This window comes from Conger conger, chromosome 7 (genome assembly GCF_963514075.1).
Source record: "Conger conger chromosome 7, fConCon1.1, whole genome shotgun sequence".
NCBI lineage: Eukaryota > Metazoa > Chordata > Actinopteri > Anguilliformes > Congridae > Conger > Conger conger.
The window spans coordinates 27,162,248-27,183,013 of NC_083766.1; the positions used below are offsets into that span (position 1 = coordinate 27,162,248).

The 20,766-nt window shown below is 43.9% G+C and overlaps 1 protein-coding gene across 2 annotated transcripts in view; it reads right to left on the reverse strand.

Annotated features, from left to right (window-relative positions):
• Positions 1-18,442, reverse strand: part of jakmip2 (janus kinase and microtubule interacting protein 2) — a 32,165-nt gene extending 13,723 nt beyond the window's left edge. For both annotated transcript variants that reach the window (XM_061248116.1, XM_061248115.1), the window contains exons 1-5: positions 18,306-18,442; positions 6,523-6,774; positions 5,349-5,846; positions 2,333-2,542; positions 960-1,058 (exon numbers count right to left, since the gene is read on the reverse strand). In XM_061248116.1, the coding sequence (XP_061104100.1) occupies positions 960-1,058; positions 2,333-2,542; positions 5,349-5,846; positions 6,523-6,651 (936 nt within the window). In that variant the 5' untranslated portion in view covers positions 6,652-6,774; positions 18,306-18,442. The remainder of the gene's footprint in view (positions 1-959; positions 1,059-2,332; positions 2,543-5,348; positions 5,847-6,522; positions 6,775-18,305) is intronic.
• Between the last annotated feature and the right edge of the window lie 2,324 nt (positions 18,443-20,766).

A 20,766-nucleotide genomic window follows, 5' to 3' on the forward strand; every position in this document is an offset into this window, starting at 1 on the left:
GGAAGTCCTGCATGCTCATATTATGTTTTCCACCACAGCTACACCATAAACAAGCTGTTATCGGCTGATAAGCCAATAAGAAAAGCAAGTACAAACAGAATGTCTGAAAATGTGGACAGTATCTTACACACACAAAAAAAATCCAGTACTGCGAGAAGTAGAGCAGGAGCAAGATAAAAACATTAAAACTGCTGGCGACCTTCTCTCTGTACCCTGAAGCGAAGCACTTAATATGCATTGCCTTTCGTGCATATCCAAGGACAGGGATAGGAATGGTTTAGAATGGTGCACACACAGCTTTCCTAGTCACATGAGGTTCATCACGGTGTCAGTAAGCAGATAATTCACAGTATGGAGGTTTGGAGGCACAGTGGATAGCACTGTCACCTTATAACCAGAAGGTCCTGGGTTTGAAGCCTTTCTGTGTGGAGTTTGTATGGTCTCCCCCTGTGCCTGAGTGGGTTTTTTTCCGGGTATTCCAGTTTTCTCCCACAATCCAAAGACATGCAGGTCAGGTGACTTGAGGAGGAGTTTACAAGGTGTTGCTTTAAATGAGCAGTTCAGTCAAGATCAGACCAGGGTCAATTACATTGTCTTGGATTCAAATACATTTCTACTCATTACTAACCTGACTGCTGTATTGGGACCTATAAAATGCAAACCTCACCTTCTGGTCCTATTGGCAGGCTCAGCTGCATCTGGGAAGATCAGTTGGGCACAGAAAAGTATTTGAATCCAAAAGAAATGCGTATTTGACCCATGTCTGGGAAAGTAAAGGGTAAATGAAATGAGAATTAAATTCAGTCTGGGTTGCTCTGGCTCAGACGGGCTCAGCTGAAGCCCCAGGTGCGGGTGCAGGACCCAGGTTAATCCCGGAAGCTGGATGTTTAATCCAGCAGACAGTGGGATTAGAGGGATGAAGGATGAGACGGCGTGGAGCGGTCAGGATGCGGTCGTACCAGCTCGTTCCTCTCATCCACCAGCAGTGAGTTGCGGTCCTCCAGCTTGCGGATGGTCGAGTTCAGTTCCCCGATGCGTCTCTGGTTCCGGCGCATGTCCTGCGTGCACACACACACACACACACACACACACACACACAAAGAATAATACAAACGTTAGGCTTAACTATAGGCAACTGTTGATAAATTTGTATGATAAAATTGTTTTCCATGAATGTGCATGTTTGGGACTGACAAACGTTTGATTGACAGTAGCCCCCGGCACAAAAAAGTAAACACTACAGATTTTCTACACAGTTCAAACTGAAAGTGCATCCTCTGCAATCACTCCCAAACTTCCCTTTCTATCAAAGCAAATAAAACCTCTCCATCAGAGCGGCCTCTTCAGCATCCAGGGCAAACTGTGTCTTCCAGTGACTGTGTGACTTACGGGCAGAGATACCTCCGCTCTGTGGTACCGGACAAACAGATGTTGAGAGGGATTATGGGAAAAAGAGTAATAACTGGAGATCCGCGCTGTGTTATGTGGGGTCACAGGTCAAAGGTCACGCCAACCAAATGTCCTAGTTGTGTGCCTCAGTGAGGGTTTAACACTAAGGTTGAGCATGATTCTCTGCCGATGATTAAATTGGGAAGCACCCGATAAGGAGAATTAAGATTTGGTGGAAGGACTCTCTGGCTATCAGTTTTCCAACACTTCACGACAACTGCAGCTGTATAATCTACGAAGCAACACAGTAAACGTCATGTAAATGTTGCTATGGTGATTTGGTGGGTTAGTTTTGTTATTTTGAAAAAGCATTTGGAACTATATAAGCGCTGGTGGAGGTAGAGTTTTCCCATTTCCCATCGTCTCAGTACTGCATACCCACTTTGCCGACCACTGCATACCCCTAACCATGTGAACCCGGCATTAGTGTTACTGTGAGGCAGATACCCCTCCTATTGTTTCTTCCTCTGCATATAACCCATCCTCTTCTCCTAGGCTCAGGGGTAAGCCACAGTCTCCAGTCCAGAGGTTCAGTGCCTTGGTACTTTAGGAGAATTCCTAACCTCACATACATTTATTTTGGTCCTTAATGTACTCTGATAGCATTTAACCCTGCTGACAAAAACAGCTCAAACTAGGTTTTGAAACAGCTGGCAGCTGGTTGAGCAGCAACCAGCTCAGACAAGCTACCAGCACTAGCTGGTTGACCAGCTCATACCCTGCTAGGCCAACTTCATGACCAGCTTGGCCATGCTGGTTGACCAGCTCATACCCAGCAAGACCAGCTTATGACCAACATGACCAGCTCAATGTTCAAGCTGGCATAGCAGGGAATGAGGACTGGACGTGTCACTGCGCGCTGTATCCCGGCTCTGGAGCGTACCGGGCTGCCGCAGTGCTCCGCTCCGTCCCCTGCCCTGCCGGGGATCTCCCTCTTGGGGCTGCCCAGGTTGCACTCGGCCTCCTTCACCAGGAAGAGCTGCTCGTCCAGAGCGTCCTTCTGCAGCTGCAGCTTCTGCAGGAAGCCCGCCGCCGTCTCCAGCTCCCTCTCCAGGGAGAAGATGGTGCGGTCCTTCGCCTTGATCTCGTCCACCTGTCCAACGCACACACACACATACGTGTTTACACTCACACACACACATACACACGGACACACGTGTTTACATTCACACACACACACATGTATAAACACACAGAGAACACACACATTCACACACACACACACACGGACACACGTATAAACACACAGAGAACACACACACACACACACACACATACACACACATAGACACCGCTCACACACACATACACAAATTCACACACACACACACACACACACACACACACACACACACAAACACACGTATAGACAACATGCACACACACAGACACACACACCCACAAACATAGACATACAATCTTTCTGCACAGAGTATTTATAAGTCCACAAGTTTACAATGAGTTTTACTATACTACGGAGAACACAGCACACTAACCTGTCATAGAACAGACCACATTATATCTGAGTACATACATTATTTACCAAATAGAGCAATAAGAAAGCCTCTGCCCATTTTCTCAGTGCAGAATATGTATCTACTGTCTGTCTGAGTACAGTAAAAAGAAAAGTATAAATAAATAAAAATTTTCAGTACAAAAGATATTTGTCATATGTTTGTCTCTGGTGTTTACCCAAAGAGTTCAGAGTTTGCATTATTCATCTATCTACACACATCTACAGGACAGTTTTTACTCATAGATAGACAGATAGACAGACAACAGACATACAGACGGATACACTCAGTGAGCACTTTATTAGGTAGACCTGTACACAAGCTTGTTAATGCAAATATGTAAGCAGCCAATCATGTGGCAGCAACTAAATGCATAAAAGCATGCAGATGTGGTCAAGAGGTTTAGCTGTTTTTCAGACCAAATGTCAGAATGGGGAAGAAATGTGACTTTGACTGTGGAATGATTGTTGGTGCCAGACAAGGGTGGGTTTGAGTATCGCAGAAACTGCTGATCTCCTGGGATTTTCACACACAACAGTCTCTAGAATTAGCAGAGAATGGTGCGAAAAACAAAAACCATTGTTAATGAGAGAGGTCAGAGGAAAAGGGCCAGATTGGTCAAAGCTGACAAGAAGGTGACAGTAATGCAAATAACCACACATTACAAAAGTGGTATGCAGAAGAACATCTCAACACAATGCGTCAAACCTCTAAGTGGATAGGCCATAGCAGCAGAAGACCAATAAGTAAAAATAAATAAGTCTAATAAATACCTAATAAAATGCTCAGTTAGTATACAGTATAGAGAGATAGACAGATATATACCTATAGATAGATAGGTAGATAGAGATAGATAGAGATAGATAGATGGGTGGATAGATAGATAGGTGGATAGAGAGATAGGTGTATAGATAGATAGATAGACAGTATAGATATATAGATAGATAGATAGATAGATAGATAGATAGATAGATAGATAGATAGATAGGTGGATAGATAGATAGATAGATAGATAGGTAGATAGATAGATAGATAGGTGGATAGAAAGATAGGTGGATAGAGAGATAGATAGGTGGATAGATAGATAGATAGATAGATAGGTGGATAGATAGACAGTATAGATAGATAGATAGATAGATAGATAGATAGATAGATGGACAGATAGATAGATAGATAGATAGATAGATAGATAGGTGGATAGATAGATAGATAGGTGGATAGATAGATAGATAGATAGATAGGTGGATAGATAGATAGATAGGTGGATAGAGAGATAGGTGGATAGATAGATAGATTGATAGATAGATAGATAGGTGGATAGAGAGATAGGTGGATAGATAGATAGGTGGATAGATAGATAGGTGGATAGAGAGATAGGTGGATAGATAGATAGATAGATAGATAGGTGGATAGAGAGATAGGTGGATAGATAGATAGATAGATAGGCTGATAGATAGATAGATAGGTGGATAGAGAGATAGGTGGATAGATAGATAGATAGATAGATAGATAGATAGAGAGATAGATAGGTGGATAGATAGATAGGTGGATAGAGAGATAGGTGGATAGATAGATAGATAGGTGGATAGAGAGATAGGTGGATAGATAGATAGATAGATAGATAGGTGGATAGATAGATAGATAGGTGGATAGATAGATAGGTGGATAGAGAGATAGGTGGATAGATAGACAGATAGGTGGATAGAGAGATAGGTGGATAGATAGATAGATAGATAGATAGATAGATAGATAGGTGGATAGATAGATAGATAGGTGGATAGAGAGATAGGTGGATAGATAGATAGATAGGTGGATAGAGAGATAGGTGGATAGATAGATAGATAGATAGGCTGATAGATAGATAGATAGGTGGATAGATAGATAGGTGGATAGATAGAGAGATAGATAGGTGGATAGATAGATAGGTGGATAGAGAGATAGGTGGATAGATAGATAGATAGGTGGATAGAGAGATAGGTGGATAGATAGATAGATAGATAGATAGATAGATAGATAGATAGGTGGATAGGTGGATAGATAGATAGATAGATAGGTGGATAGATAGATAGATAGATAGGTGGATAGAGATAGGTGGATAGATAGACAGATAGGTGGATAGAGAGATAGGTGGATAGATAGATAGATAGATAGATAGGTGGATAGATAGATAGGTGGATAGAGAGATAGGTGGATAGATAGATAGATAGATAGATAGGTGGATAGATAGATAGGTGGATAGATAGATAGATAGATAGGTGGATAGAGAGATAGGTGGATAGATAGATAGATAGGTGGATAGATAGATAGGTGGATAGAGAGATAGGTGGATAGATAGATAGATAGATAGATAGATAGATAGGTGGATAGATAGATGTATGGCTTTACCAGTCGGCGGATGTCGCGCTCGCAGTCCCACTTGATCTTGGAGATCTGCTCCTGGTGGATCTGGTGCTCAGTGCGCAGGTCTCCGGCCTTCATCTTGTCGGCCTGGATCATGTTGCTGAGCGCCTCGTCCGTCTGCTTCTTGGTGGACTTGAGCTCGTTGATCTCCTGCACCAGCTTGACGCGCTCCGAGTCGAAGAAGCGGCGTGCCTCCTCCCTGGCCTCCAGCGTGAGGGCGGTGCGGACCTTCTCCCCGCTGCCGTCCCGCAGGGCGCTGAGCGCCGCCTTCAGCTTCTGGTTCTCCCCGTCCTTGATCTTGGCGTTCCGGGCCAGCTCCTGCTCGTGCTGGCGCACCAGAGCCTCCCTCAGCGCCTGGAGCTCCTTCTGCTTCTCCTCGTGCCACTTGGCCCGCAGGTCCGTCAGTGTGGCCGTGTGCCGGTGCTGCTCCTGCTCCCGGACCCGCTTGGTCTCCTGGACCTTCTCGCGCTCCAGCTTGCTCACCTGCAGCGGGGGGACCGCGACCAGCAGGGGGCAGTGTTTTATCATCCGCACATAATCAGGCAGACCACATGCGATCTATGGACACGGTTACATCACAATCCAACCCATTAAGGTGTGAGGTCACAAATACATGATTAGAACATTCTTATCTTATGTGAACATTCTAATGCTGATGCAATAATCACTACTGGTAATGGAGAGTTCTTGAAGAGTGTTTCTCAACTCCAGTCCTCGGGACCCATTTGCCAGAAAGTTTTTGTTGTAACCAGGACCTCACACACCAGATTTAACTAATCAAGGGCATTTTGGTGGTTTGATTGATTCAGTGATTAAGGTTGTGTGAGTTCTTGATTACAACAAAAACCTTCTGGCAATTGGGTCCTGAGGACTGGAGTTGAGAAGCGCTCTTCTAGAACACTGGTTTAGAATTGCGGAAAAACATTCCAAAAGACTTATTCTTCAAAGGGTTCCATAATTTCATAAATATTTGAGGATGGGCAGGAAAGGACGTTACACAAACACACAAGGGCCCAATTAAATAAATATTAAATGAACTATTCAATGAAGTGTAATTATGAATGAATCATGAATAAACCAATGCTGCAGCAGATTAGACACCATGATGAGAATAGAGGCTAGGAAAGAACACAAAATGGTGTCTATAAACTCATCCTACCTTGCATTTCTCCTGATGCAGTTCTATTTGAATGTCAGTCAGTTTGGACCTGAGATCTTCATTGGCTGCTTGTAGGGCGGATATCACCACTTCGGGTTTCTCGCCCTTTGAACGTCCTTTCTTCGCCATTGGATCGAATACTACGGATCAAATACTTTCATTCGGAAATGTCCACCACCTCAAAGAAATGAACTAAGGACCTCCAAGGATTCCAGTGCTTCCTCTTCCCCATTATCCTAGCATTCAGAGGACCTGGGGGGGTAAGAACAGAGCCACGAATGCGGTCACATCTCAGCTTCCATTTCAGGGCTCTACAGAACTCACATTTTAAGCAAAATCTCCTTCCTACACATCTACACATCTTAAGTTTTTATCATTTATCAACAGAGAGCCCTTACTTCACCAGTGGAGTGGCCTTCAGAAAAGGGACAGTATCTCTGAACTCAGACATACTGTGCTCTGTAAACATGAGACTTTCCTTTGTTCCAGCTTCACACTGATGCAGATTATGATTAGAGATCGGGACCATGTGTGTGTGCTTTCACACACACACATACACATACACATGCATGCACATACACGCACTCACACACACACACACACACACACACACACACACTCTCACACACGCACACTCTGTCTCTGGGACTGCGAGTAACAAACTGTTTGGCAAACAGAGCGGGGAGGCAGCGGTCGATATGACTGAACAGAGGCTGACCGTTCGGTCGCAATAAAAACTTTAAAAAAAGAAAAAAAAAGAAAAAGAAATCTGAGCCACGGAAAAGCAAACTCAGTTTTACCTTACCCTCATCTCCCTTCCCCAGCTGTCGTGCTGAACATGGATACTACGCACCCCTACATCTGAAAGTTATACTCCCGTATACTCCATACAAAGGCCTACAATCTAACAGAAGGCCTGTCATTCTGCCAGTATGAGATTAAATCAGGACCCTGATAACCCTGACATCCCTGTCTTTTTTATGACATATCTTGGCTCTAATGTCACCCAGGGATGGGAGCCTTTCGGTCCGCCGTAATACTGCTTGTTTTAGTGAACACCCCCAAAATCATTATCACCACGAGGGATTGATAAAGGTAACAACAGCGACAGGAATCTGATAGGTACGGTCAGTGTGGGGAGGCTGACTGATCAAAGTGGAACATTCGCTGGTCATGTGGACCAACACATAAACCCAAGCCCATACAGATACAGTAAGCATTTGGACAGAGAAAACATTTCTGTTGTCTTGGCTCTATACTGTATGTACTAATGTTCAGTGTAATGGCTTCCGAAATTAAATTATGAATAGGAGGTTTAAGCATAGACTGTCAGCTTTAATTTGAGGGCATTTATTTCCATCCATATCAGGTGATCTGTGTAGAGATCTGGGTTTTAGGGCATAATGCATGCACACACATCCACACACCTGCAGACACACATATACACACACAGAAATGCATGTCCAAGTTATATACAGTATTGCTGTGGTTATGAAAACACACTTGTGTCATACACTGCATAACAGGACTTCCAGAGTGTTTCAACGGGCTTGAAGGTGAACACAGCCATGCATAAGGACGTGTGATGGCCCTGTTAAAAACGTGGCATGGTGAGAACAGTGCGGTGTACATGCATGAGGAGATATGACAACGGCCGGCCATGATAGGCTGGAGTTAATGCAAGGGCTATGATGCGGTGGGGGGGTGGGGGGGTGGGCGTTTCCCTGGCAACACGTGGACCGCAGCCCCCATCCCCCCTCCCTCACACACTGCAGCTCTGTCTTCGGCAGGGATGGAAACGGAGGCAGGATGTTCTCTCTCTTTCTCTCTCTCTCTCCATCTTCCGCGCTCTCTCTCTCTCTCTCTCTCCTGTTACCATCTGTAGACCTGCAGGAGCCATTTTCACCAACAAAAAAAACAACCGCCCCCCCTCCCAAAAAAATAAAAAACGGGAAAAATAAACAAGATGCACCCCCGTGTCATGTGACCACAGCAGCCATGTTGTGTGCTACTGCAAAAGATGTCCTCCAATAATCAGCCCTTGGTTTAACAGAATAGAATGTGATGACGTTGGTGATGTTCCGCTCTAAGACTGCAGCCGTTCAGTGCAGTAATCTCACGGCTCTCTGGGTAAAGCTCCACACTCTTTCTCTTCAGGCCTCTCCATGTTATTTTCAGCCGCGTGGATGCGCTATATACGGCTATCATTACTGTCAGCCAAGTGCTAAAACCCACAGGGACTGTGTTTATGTAAATGTGTGGGAGACAAAAGTGTGAAAGAACAATACTGCACATCATAGACTGCACACACTGCCAGAAGCCAACAGGCCAAAACGCCACCCCTTCTCGTAATAGCCACCTCCGGGGCCACAAGGAGACGAACCACACAAACTGTACATTACATGTTATTTAGCCGATGCGTTTATCCAAAGCGAATTGATTAGACTCAGCAGGAGACAATCCCTACACTACGTTATTTTTCAGACATTTTTATCCAAAGGGAATTATAGTTGATTGGACTAAGCAAGAGGCAATCCCTACATTACATGTTATTTAGCTGATGCTTTTTTAACAGTTTATTAGACTAAGCAAGATCCCCCCTGGAGCAATGCAGGGTTAATGGCCTTGCTCAAGGGTCCAAAGCTGTGTGGATCTTATTGTGGATACACTGGGGGATCAAATCTGCGACCTTGGGGGTACCAGTCTTGCACCATGTAACAGTCTGTCTGCTGTGTTCTTTTATCCAGTAAATCCGTATTTTCAAGATGGGATTCGACCCATAACCCACAGTGGGACGATTCTCAGAGGGGCTAAGATCTGATCTTAATCAAATCTCAGACACACAAAGAACTCAATTAGCAGGAGAATGCATTAGAGGTACCCGTTGGGAGGTCGGAGGGTTGACAGTCGGAGGGTTGACAATGGCAGAGTCGGAGGGTTGACAATGGCAATGACACTGATACTGCTACTTGGAGAGCAATGCGTCTTCAAAACGCTGATACCCCAGAGTGTAAAAGTGCAGCAGAAAGACAGAAAATCTACAACAGCCTGTCTGGCTCCAAGACCATCAGATAGGCCCTTATTTTGGCACAAAGATTGAGTGTTGACATGGTTTGCATTTCATTACGACTGAGCACACAGTGGAGCAGGTCACACACAGTGAATTTAACAGAAGTGATTAATACAGGCTCAAATAACGCCGCCTCACTCTCTCCGTCTCTCTCTCGCTCTCTCTCATGCGCGCCGAGGCCGAGATAGGCGCTCTCAATTTCAGCGGGTCTTCACGCTTGACTGGGGCCACCCCACGTCCCCTATGGGCCTGTAAAACGCGCGCCTCTCCTACACTGCATGGAGGGCACACTTCATTACACACAGAGAACAGAGGGCCAGCACTCATCTCCCAAAAACACGATAAGGAAAGCCTATCGTGGGAGAAGGTAAGAGGCTAACTCCATTCCAACACCGTGCAGACCACCGTGGCGCCCCAATCAGGCGCTGCATTGTAGTCAGTAATGGGTACACACGCAGTTACCGCACTCCCGCACGGCAAACATAAAATGCACAGCTTTGGAACCAAAGAAAACAATCTTCAACTGAATTAACTAAAGCCCCATTTTAACTCTTTCATGTGCGGCACTACATAGAATGCAGTTTTCACCCACAATATCTAGAACATTCCGGATCGTTCTCCTTCCTCACCCAATGTTGGCTCTTTGCAAGTCTGATGTAACAAAATGGCAGAAAAAGTTTTATTTCTTTCCTCTCCTTTATTCTTGATAACATTTTCCTATTATTGACTTTGACATAATTATCCACTCCAATCACAGCCAGTTTTTCCATGTGAACCAAAGTTACGTGACTGTACGTAACACCAATGCGTATGCACTACTTGAAGATGGCCCATCTGTCAGTCATCGGAGACCCCACCCGCCCCTCTCTGTGTACCAGTTCTGATCTTTGATTGGTTATCTCCTGAGGGCTGCAGGATGGGCTTAGCTTCCACTTCCTCCTGGCCTGCAGAGCATACCACCCTGAGCCGATACTGCAAGTCAAACCCTGGAGGGCCGCTGTGTCCCCTGGTTTTGAGGTGTGCCTTAGAGCTTAATTTAAATGGCCAATTGGCTAAATAGCTTTTCACACCATGTTTCCAAGGCCTAAAATAGGGTGCTGATAGCAAGGGACTGCAGCCCTCCAGGGCTGAAGATTGAGATCCCTGCTGCAAGTGCTTCTTTCTCCAGTAGAGGATATGATGTCAGAGCAGAAAACCCCATCCTTCCAGAAGGAAAGCAAGGTGAGAAGGGCCAGCCATTTCCAGTCCGATTTCCAGCCATTCCTCTCATTGTCTCTCATTTTACAGTAGGCCGAATGAGGTAGTGCACTGTGTCTTTCATTTTACAGTAGGCCGAATGAGGTAGTGCACTGTGTCTTTCATTTTACAGTAGGCTGAATGAGGCAGTGCACTGTGTCTCTCATTTTACAGTAGGCCGAATGAGGCAGTGCACTGTGTCTCTCATTTTACAGTAGACCGAATGAGGCAGTGCACTGTCTCTCATTTTACAGTAGGCCGAATGAGGCAGTGCACTGTGTCTCTCATTTTACAGTAGACCAAATGAGTCTCTCATATTACTGGTGAGGCCTCTCCCTCAGAGTTCCATTCTGACACACTTTTCATCCACACTGGCAGGGTTTACACTTACAGCACAATTTCATTTGTTCCAAAACGCCAGACAAGCTTAGTCAAATGCAGAAAAGTATTGGAATCCAAAAGAAATACGATTAGAAGTCAGGTCTGGCAGCAGCTCCATGGCGATCCTCAGTCTCAAAGCCTCAGTCACTGAGCAGAGGCCCACAGCATCGCCTCCCCTCCAGAGGAGAAGCATAAATCCCCTTTACTGACGCGGGGGCTCAGTCCTCTCCACTGCATCAGCGGCTGCCATCCGCGACTAAACACCGCTACGCTCAGCCTGCCAGCAGTAGAGCCCTCCAGAACAACTCCCAAACCCAGCACTGAAATGACAATCTACATCCCAGTTATTTAGCTAGTGCTTTTATCCAAAGCCAATTACAGTTGATTAGACGCCCTGGATGAATGTGAGGTTACGGGCCTTGCTCAACGGCCCAACTGCCGTGACCATACTGGGGCTTGAACCATCAACCTTCTGGGTCCCAGTCAAAGTTAGCCACTAGGCTATAGGCTGCCCCACAATCTGTGCTTATTAGATCCTTATCTGGGTACAGCCATAGCCAATCAGCTTTTACGAGACATTATTTTTCACATGCATTATTCAAAAACAGAATAAACCACAAGCACAGACTTTGAACTACATATTATTTGTCTTTTCATAAGGGCGTGTCCATATTATTTTTCATGTTTTCTCATTAAGAGGGAAGGGGGCTGGACTCTTCAGTGCTGTGGGGCCAGCCTAGAGCCACCATGCTACTACTAATCCATGGTTAGAGTGCCCTGGTCTGTTACTACCAGTGAGTCCAGCTCCTCCCAGTCACATGCCAGGCACTCACAGCCAATCAGCTGGCCTCGATGAGTAAATGGTAAATGGCTGTCATTAATATAAAGCCTTTATCCAAAGCGCTGTACAACTGACCTTCTCATTCACCCATTCACACAGCAACGGAAACTGGGTGCCATGCAAGGCACCAACCAGCTCGTCTGAGGTTAGGCGTCTGGGGTGACTTTGACACAGCCAGGGCGGGATCGAAACAGCAACCCTCCGACTGCCAGACGACTGCTCTTACCTGACCTGAGCCAAGGTCGCCCCATAATGTGACTCAGGGATGTGACTCAGATCTGTCCGAGAACTGTGTGGATGGCTGGGAGTCAGCACTGTAGCAGGAAGCACCATGCTCCTCCACGCTTCCTTAAGTTTCCTCATCAAAACAACCTCAATGGGAAAGAATTCAATGGCTTGCACTTTAAAGTTTTGTTGTTGTTTACAAATGCAGAATAGACATCTTGCACAAACACCTACCTTGTTTATTAGATGGTAGAATGCCATAGGTGTTCAGCCTGAACTGAATAAGGCATAGCCAAAACATTTGTGCAAAATGTCAATTCTGTATAAAAATACAGTTTGTTTTTACAAGCTTGGAAAATCCATTTTTGAGTGCAAATCCATTTTCTTTCATTGGATTGTTGGTTATCCCACGGCAGTATATTTGAAGGGGTGCAAACGTCAGCTTCTGGCTGCACTGTGCCTTGTGTGGGGGTGTACAGGGCACAGCTATAACTCCAAAAGACACTCAAAACAGAAAAGGGGGGAAAAAATGTCTTTCATAGAGTGAATATCATTGACCTACATATGGAAAGTACAGAAATGAATATAGCCCAAATACATAGTGCAAACACCCTCTGGTTTAGGGCCAAAGCTGGATTTCTTGTATGAATGCAATCCAGGACTGCCCAACCTTGTTCCTGGAGGTCTACCATCCAGCAGGTCTTCACCTCACCCCTAATTTGGCACAAAACATCATATCCAAAGATCATATCCAATAGGCAGAGAGACCCAATAGACACATTAGACAGTAATGCTTAATAACTTGGATTTGTTAAGGCCTTTGGCATGAAACCAGCAAAGCCTAGATGGTGATCAAAAATCTTTCAAATGTTGCCCCCACACTTCTTGCAGACTAGAGCCGGTGAATTTGTGTGCACCCGCAACAAGAACACAGCGTTTTTAATGGCTTAACACTTTATTTTGTTCTACCCGCTGAAGCTATTTCCTAGAGTGATGCTCTAACTGTGGTGTCTGGAGTGTGGTAGGGAACTGCAGAGAAAGACATTTCCCTGATTACATATTCTGCTGGGCCCGGGTCATGTGACCCGTGGCAGCTAATACCGTATTAACCCAGAAACTGAACATTCAGGGGGGAAAAAAACAACCTTCAATATCTGCAAGCGGGAGCTAGAAATGGGATGTTAAAATTAAAACAACACGCCGCGTAAGTTTCCCATCCTAATTTCATCACCGGGCTAAATGCGCTGTTGACGGCACGGATACGTGCTGCAGGGCGAGTGCCTCGCTCCCAGGTAGTTCTGCTCCCGTGTGCACTTTTATCCATTACCGCCGACTTAGATAAATTTTTCAGCGCCGTGCATTAGCCAAATTATAAGCGCGCGCGATTGGCTTAATGAGAAGCGCGAATCCGCCAGGCCCCGCGGGTCGCCCTGCGTCCGCGCGTTTTCCCGCTGCGCCGCCCGCCGCCGGTCCTCACAGCCGACCCTGCGAGAATCAATTACCCACAACCCACCAGAGTCTGCCCACTTTTATTACCTATTTCACGGATCAGTACGGAAAGGCTATTTCACTTTTAACACTATTAACTTGCTCCAGATATTAGTGCAAGGACGTATTACGCAAAAATATCCCACAGCTACATTTGGGGTTTTCTAACCAGAGATGCATGAATGAGGCAGGATTATTATTTGCAGATTCCCAGCTCCGCAGTAATTCATATTGCCGTTGTTGGAGTCATTTGGGCAAGTAAATCCTGTCTAAGATAAGCACCCCCTTATAAGATGGTGAAGATGTAATTCTCATGATGAAGAGCCTGTCACTGTTAATGTGATCCATTTGTGTGAACATAGAGGCTCCTAGTCTTAATCTGAGTGGCTGGGCCTGCATCAAACTCCTTATACAGGAGATAATAATAATCATCCTCTTTATCATCATCACCATAACCACCATCATCATCATCAACAACATTATCATCATCATCATCATCATAACAACAACATTATCATCATCAAAATCATCATCATCATCATCATCAACAACATTATCACCATCAAAATTATCATCATCATCATCAACAACATCATCACTGTGTTGAATGGACATAATATATCCACTTCCTCTTTCAGGAATGAGCGGCTGTCACCACCCTTGACCTTTCCCTGACAGCAGATATTCCGCAAGGAGACAGCGGACCCCGATAGGAGAGATGAAAACACAGAGCTGTCAAACACGCGGCCCAATTCCCGGGCGGAACACAGCCACACTGGCATTGTGACCCAGTTTCTGCGCCCCGCCTGCCCCCCTCCCTCTAAGAACCCGGCACACAGTGCCTCGACAGTGGGGAGAAAACCAGGATTTAACAGCAGAAGGGACACTACATCACAACCACAGGAGGAAGAAAATCAGACAGGAATCAATCGGAGCATCTGGATCAGGTATCACTAATAATGTCAGCAGGCCAGGGTTACTGCCAGGTTCACAGGCACTAGTGTTAACTGCACTCACCATTATTCACTGACCAACAGGACCCCTGTGTGTACAAAGACTCAATTCTAGAGGTATTGTTTACACCTGAGGTTTGCTCAGGTAAGAATTCTCCAGAGTGGCCAACTGCATATATGAGTAAAGTAAGTAAAAAGGGAGATTTTGCCAGCGATCAATTCACACTACACCATGAAGGAAGAATATTTACACCGGCCTTTCTGAAGTCACAGCACAAACAGAGGTTTCTGCAGTCAGCCGTGGGCTTCTTTAATAGACTAGCAGCTGTTCCACACGCACTTGAGGGCGAACAGGACAAACGCTTTGAGGTTGATGTTAGCAGGGCAGCCAGTAGGGGCACATAATTGTAAGCATGTGGCAAACATGTATTTCCACTAAAAACCATCATCGCAAGTCAAACGATTATGCTTGATGGCTTGTTTACAACCACTTTGGCTGCACTGAAAAGAGAGCATTGTCACTCAAGTAGTGAGCCACCCTGTAGGCCAGGAAGTCCTGGAGGCCTGCAGGGTCTGCCAGCGTCTGATGCGTTCCTGCAGTTAAGGGCTTAATTTGATTGGCTAAAGAGTCCATCCATCCATTATCTAACCTGCTTATTCCTGGTCATGGTTGCAGGGGGGCTAGAGTCTATCCCAGCATGCATTGGGCGAGAGGACAGAAAACACCCTGGACCAGGTACACACACCATTCACTCATAACTAGGGGCAACTCCACACCGGAACGAATCCCAGCCGGGATTCGATCCACTGCACAACCATGCCACCCTGGCTAAAGCCGTACAATCAAGGCCTACATCAGCTGCTGATTTTAAAAAAATCACAAAAACCAGCCCTCTAGGACCAGGAGTTGGAGAGCCTAGATGTAGGCTAGGCTGCAGTGTATGTAGGAACTCTGCAGTGTAAGTAGGTGCTCTCGTGTAATAGAGTCAATAAAAACAAAAATGAAAATAGGAAGACCATAAAACTATAATGCACTGCCAGCCAGCTTACTGTGAATACTGACCCAGCAGCTAGAAACAGAAACTGTGAAGAAACTATCTCTCACTTTAGTGGCATTTCCTTACCTTGCTCAATGCACTTTTACACATTTATAAAGCTTACTGTATGTCTGCCATCAATCACTTTTTTTTATTAAAAGTGCCTTATATTTTGCACTAATCGGGGGCCACAATTATTTTTAAATGATTTTCCGGGGATTTGCAGAAACATGTTTTTTTTTTTCTGTTCCCCAAATTATTTTCCAGTAATACATTTAAAATTCTAGGCTTGGCAGACCAGGGGAGTGTTCCACAAAGCAGGATTACTGACTTAGGCAGATAACTGCAGTAAGTGAAACCCAGAATCAGCCAAAATCCGGAACATTGGACTGAAGTAAAAAGAGCAGCTACCTGGCAATTCTGAACATATAAACAGCAAATAGTGGCCTCTGGAGACAGATCTCCAGTCTGTTAGTTTCACAACCAATGTCACAATAAAATGTCAATGTTGAACAATTACCACATACACTCAGCGGGCACTTTATTAGGTATTTATTATTACTACTCAGTACTTATTAGACTAATTTTTTAGACTTATTGGTCTTCTGCTGCTGTAGCCTATACACTTATAGGTTTGACTCGTGTGTTCAGAGATGCTCTTCTGCATACCACTATTGTAATGTGTGGTCATTTGCGTTACTGTCACCTTCCTGTCAGCTTCGACCAGTCTGGTCCTTCTCCTCTGACCTCTCTCATTAACAAGGCATTTTTGCCCACAGAACTGCTGCTCACTGGATGTTTTTTGTTTTTCGCACCATTCTCTAAAATGAGACTGCTGTACATGAAAATCCCAGGAGATCAGCAGTTGAGATACTCAAACCACCCTGTCTGGCACCAACAATCATTCCACAGTCAAAGTTACTTAGATCACATTTCTTCCCCATTCTGACATTTGGTCATAACAATAGCTGAACCTCTTGATGACGTCTGCATACTTTCATGCATTTGGTTGCTGCCACATGATTGGCTGATTAAATATTTGCAATAACAAGCTGGTGTACAGGTCTACCTAATAAATTGCTCACTGAGTGTATAATTATTATCTTATATCATATGTCACAGATAGGATATTTCCTGTATACGAGAGTTACAATCAAAATAAAAAATACCATGTCAACATACTATCCGATCTTACACTTTCTGTCCAACTATTAATATAAATCAAATAGTTGAATTCAAAGATCTCCTGCCATACACACAGTAACTGTCTTTGTTGCCAAGCAGCAATGAGCTACCACAAAAAATATGCCATCATAGATACAGAAATAATATTGTATATCTTAGATTTTTAAAAATTAATAGTTTAGATATTTCACTCAGAAATATCCCAAGCAATAGTCTCGTATGACCTTTTGTGCATATGGTATACTGTACATGTTGCTCACCATTAATATGAATGACATTACATAAAAGCTTGAAAGCTAGATTGGTACTGGTGCAGCTAACATTTAGTCAAAGTTATAGAATTGAGTAGCTAACCAAGTAAAAAATAAATAAATAAATAAAAACACACAAAAAAATTACCTTACACACGCTTATAACATTTGCATTTAAATTATTATTGTACTTAGCACAACATAATTTTAAGTTCTAGGTTACTAGCACATGACCATATAGACCAATATTTATGAATGAAGGTCACATAAAGACCTAAGTATACTGTAGAGAAGCATCAATCATGACTAAAACATATGAAGTGTATTGCATTTGAAACTATTAACCACGACGGACCATGACTGCAATACATATCAATTAAACAATTGATGTTGTACGTAGAGTAATAATGATCTTTTTCATTCTTGAGACGCAGGCTAAAGGCTCGTGCAGTAGTTCACCTAATACAGAACAATAAAGCGGAAATGATAACTGTGCCGTGGTTATGACGCCTAGTGCAGGTGGATTTCACAGTGCAAAATGGGAAAGAAGGGGAAATAAACCCACGATAGCAAATATACTGATAGCTGTCCTTAACGTTGCATTCAAAGCGTTGAAAAAACACAGCACTTCAACAACTGTACCCATCCATATCCTATTACCACAGCCAAGCGAAGCTGGTCGTGGAAGATGCCAATACATTGTTTCAAATGGCCTGGGAAAAATACGCTCAGCCTCACCAGCCGGAGTAGCTACCAGCATTTCACTTGTCATCATTGAAATGCTTGAAGCATCCTTTGGCACAGGCCAAGCTTGTAGGCTACCCCACGAATAGCATTTCCACATATCCACTTTAGTTCACACACTTCGGGGAAAATAGGTGGCTAGATTTCTCGCAACAATACATGCACTCAAAAAACGATGACCCCAATTATACTGCAATGGAAATGTAGGCTACAATATGAATCGATTATTGGCTAGCTAACTAGCTAGCGGTACCTAAACTGGTTGCATTAACAGACGGCTGCTTTTTTTTCAACCAAACGCCGAGCTTAAACATTGGCGTTCAATATCATTTGTTATTTAAACGAAATATAGGGGAAATGCCTTGTCCTTACCGTGTAATTAATCTCCGCGATGCTATAGGGCCTAAATACCTCGGATCCGTATCCATGGCTTGTCTTTTTTCCGATCCCCAACATCAGCAGCGGTACAATGCACTGAAACGATGATGCTGTAAAACCCCGCCCTCCATCCAGTCCTGCGAGAATGAGCTCACTGAATTTGCCGAGATCTGCAGTCTCCGACCCCTTCCATCTCATCGCCGTCCTGATCCGGCCGATCGCGGTCCTTTTCCGCACCTCCTTCGCGTCTTCCCAGCTAAATGTAATGCATTTTTGTCAGAAAATGTTCGTTTTAGACGTGGCAAGCGGGATTTACACCTCTTCTGCACGGTTTAGCAGTAAAACGTCCAAGCGTTCTTATTATTTTCCGTTGAGTGCAAAAAGGGCTGAAGCAGATTTTGAACAGTATGGTATTCTACATATAACTATTTAACACCCCCACCCCCACACACATATCTACAGATTAAATGTACGTATTTATGGTGCAGTATATCACCTGTATAGGCTACTGTAATTAATTAAGTGCTTTATTAGATAGCATGTACAAATATCCAAAGGAAAGCAACAGGGCACAACGTACGAAAAGGCGTAGAGTAAAAGTGGCTGAGAGATCAGCTAAGACAGGACAGAACAAGAAAGGTTCGGTAACAATTACATTTTAAACCTGCCAGTATCTTACAAGCGCTGAAGGAGGGAGTAATCAGCGGCGTCCATAAAGATGCCCATGTCAATATGCAACTAGAAAAAGGACTTAACTCCAAAGTGTCCATGCATGCAGTCACAAGCTTCCCTTGAAGTACCTCCCTTGGCAAATTACGGGATTTTGATTGGTGAAAATGTAAATATGCTAATTACGGGTGCCCTGGACACCGACAGAGGGATCAATGAGTGGCCACACTTGACAACTACACTAGGACACCGTCCCCCACAAGTAAACATATAACTAGTATTAATGACACCAGAAATCAAAGTACATTTCTCTGGCAAGATGTGAGGTATGCTTTTAAATGGAATAATGCGGTATAGTCAATGAATTAGTCCATGGGCGTCCAATCTTATCCACAAAGGCCGGTGTTGTTTTGTTTTTTTGGGGTTTTTTCTTTGCCCAGCACTAAGAAATCTTATTCAACATATCATGGTCTTGATAGAAGACCATTACTGATTTAATACTCAAGTTGAATCAGGTGTCATACTGCCGAACAGTTGTATGACACTGATATTTTCCATGAAATTGCCTTTTCAGGAACAGATCTGACCCCAGTCGGGATATTCTGGAATATTCTGGATATTCTACATCCATAAACTAAGCACGAGTCGTTTGACTTTCTTGTAGAAAAGTGGCATCCCTTCTGCAGAATTCCATACATTACTAAACTCTATACTGTGACCTCTGACTTCATATTGATGCTTCCTTTCATTTGTTCAGTTTCTGTGCCTTCTTTAAGTGTATGGATGCAGAACTCGCATACAGGTACCAATAGAGAATAAACCAGTATGTATTTATTTTGCAAGATTATTACGTAGCAGCTTGATTGCTTGAAGCCCTTTTATGGTGTAGTCAGAATCCTAAACATAAGTAGATAGTTTTGCGAAAAAGGCTGGAGGAGAGATAGGCTAACAAATATTACTTACATTTTCACTCAATAGCATTTAATGGGTATTCATTGAATTAGGTTTGTCATGAAGAATTATTGTCAAACATAAATACATTTTTCTGATGTATTATATTCAGTTGATCTTGGCCAATATTCTATTTGACCATGTGTCCTAAAATTTTATTCATGGAACATTACAAAATGAATATAAAATCCCAGGTTTTGTATCATTAACAACAAGAACAAAACATGACAAAACAAAAGGCTCTTTTGAGATTAACCACAGGTATTTGTATCAGTTTCCAACATTGATGTGTGGTTTCCACTTACAAAATATTCTGTGTGTGAAAAAGTACATCTTAAAAGGAATTGTGAATTAACTTTTCACCTTAGAGAAATTAAAATTCGAGTAAATTGTGAAACTGTAATAAGAGCGCCCCCTCGTGGTGCTTCTCTTAACTGCCAGCTTTTAAGCTAAAAATTCAGTATCAAAGCACAATGGCTGGTATCTTTTTTATTCATTCCCGTTTTAACCCTTTTTGTTCACTCTATAAATGCTTTTTTATCTGAGTCACATTTGAAAGCTTTTTCAAAGATTTATGAGAACAGCACTGGAATAAGGCAGTTGTAAAACATATATGGGGGGGACATGGCTCAGGCAGTAAGAGCAGTCATCTGGCAGTCGGAGGGTTGCCGGTTCGATCCCCCAACCGGGCTGTGTCGAAGTGTCCCTGAGCAAGACACCTAACCCCTAAATGCTCCTGACGAGCTGGTCGGGGCCTTGCATGGCAGCCAATCGCCGTCAGTGTGTGAGTGTGTGTATGAATGGGTGAATGGAGAAGCATCAATTGTACAGCGCT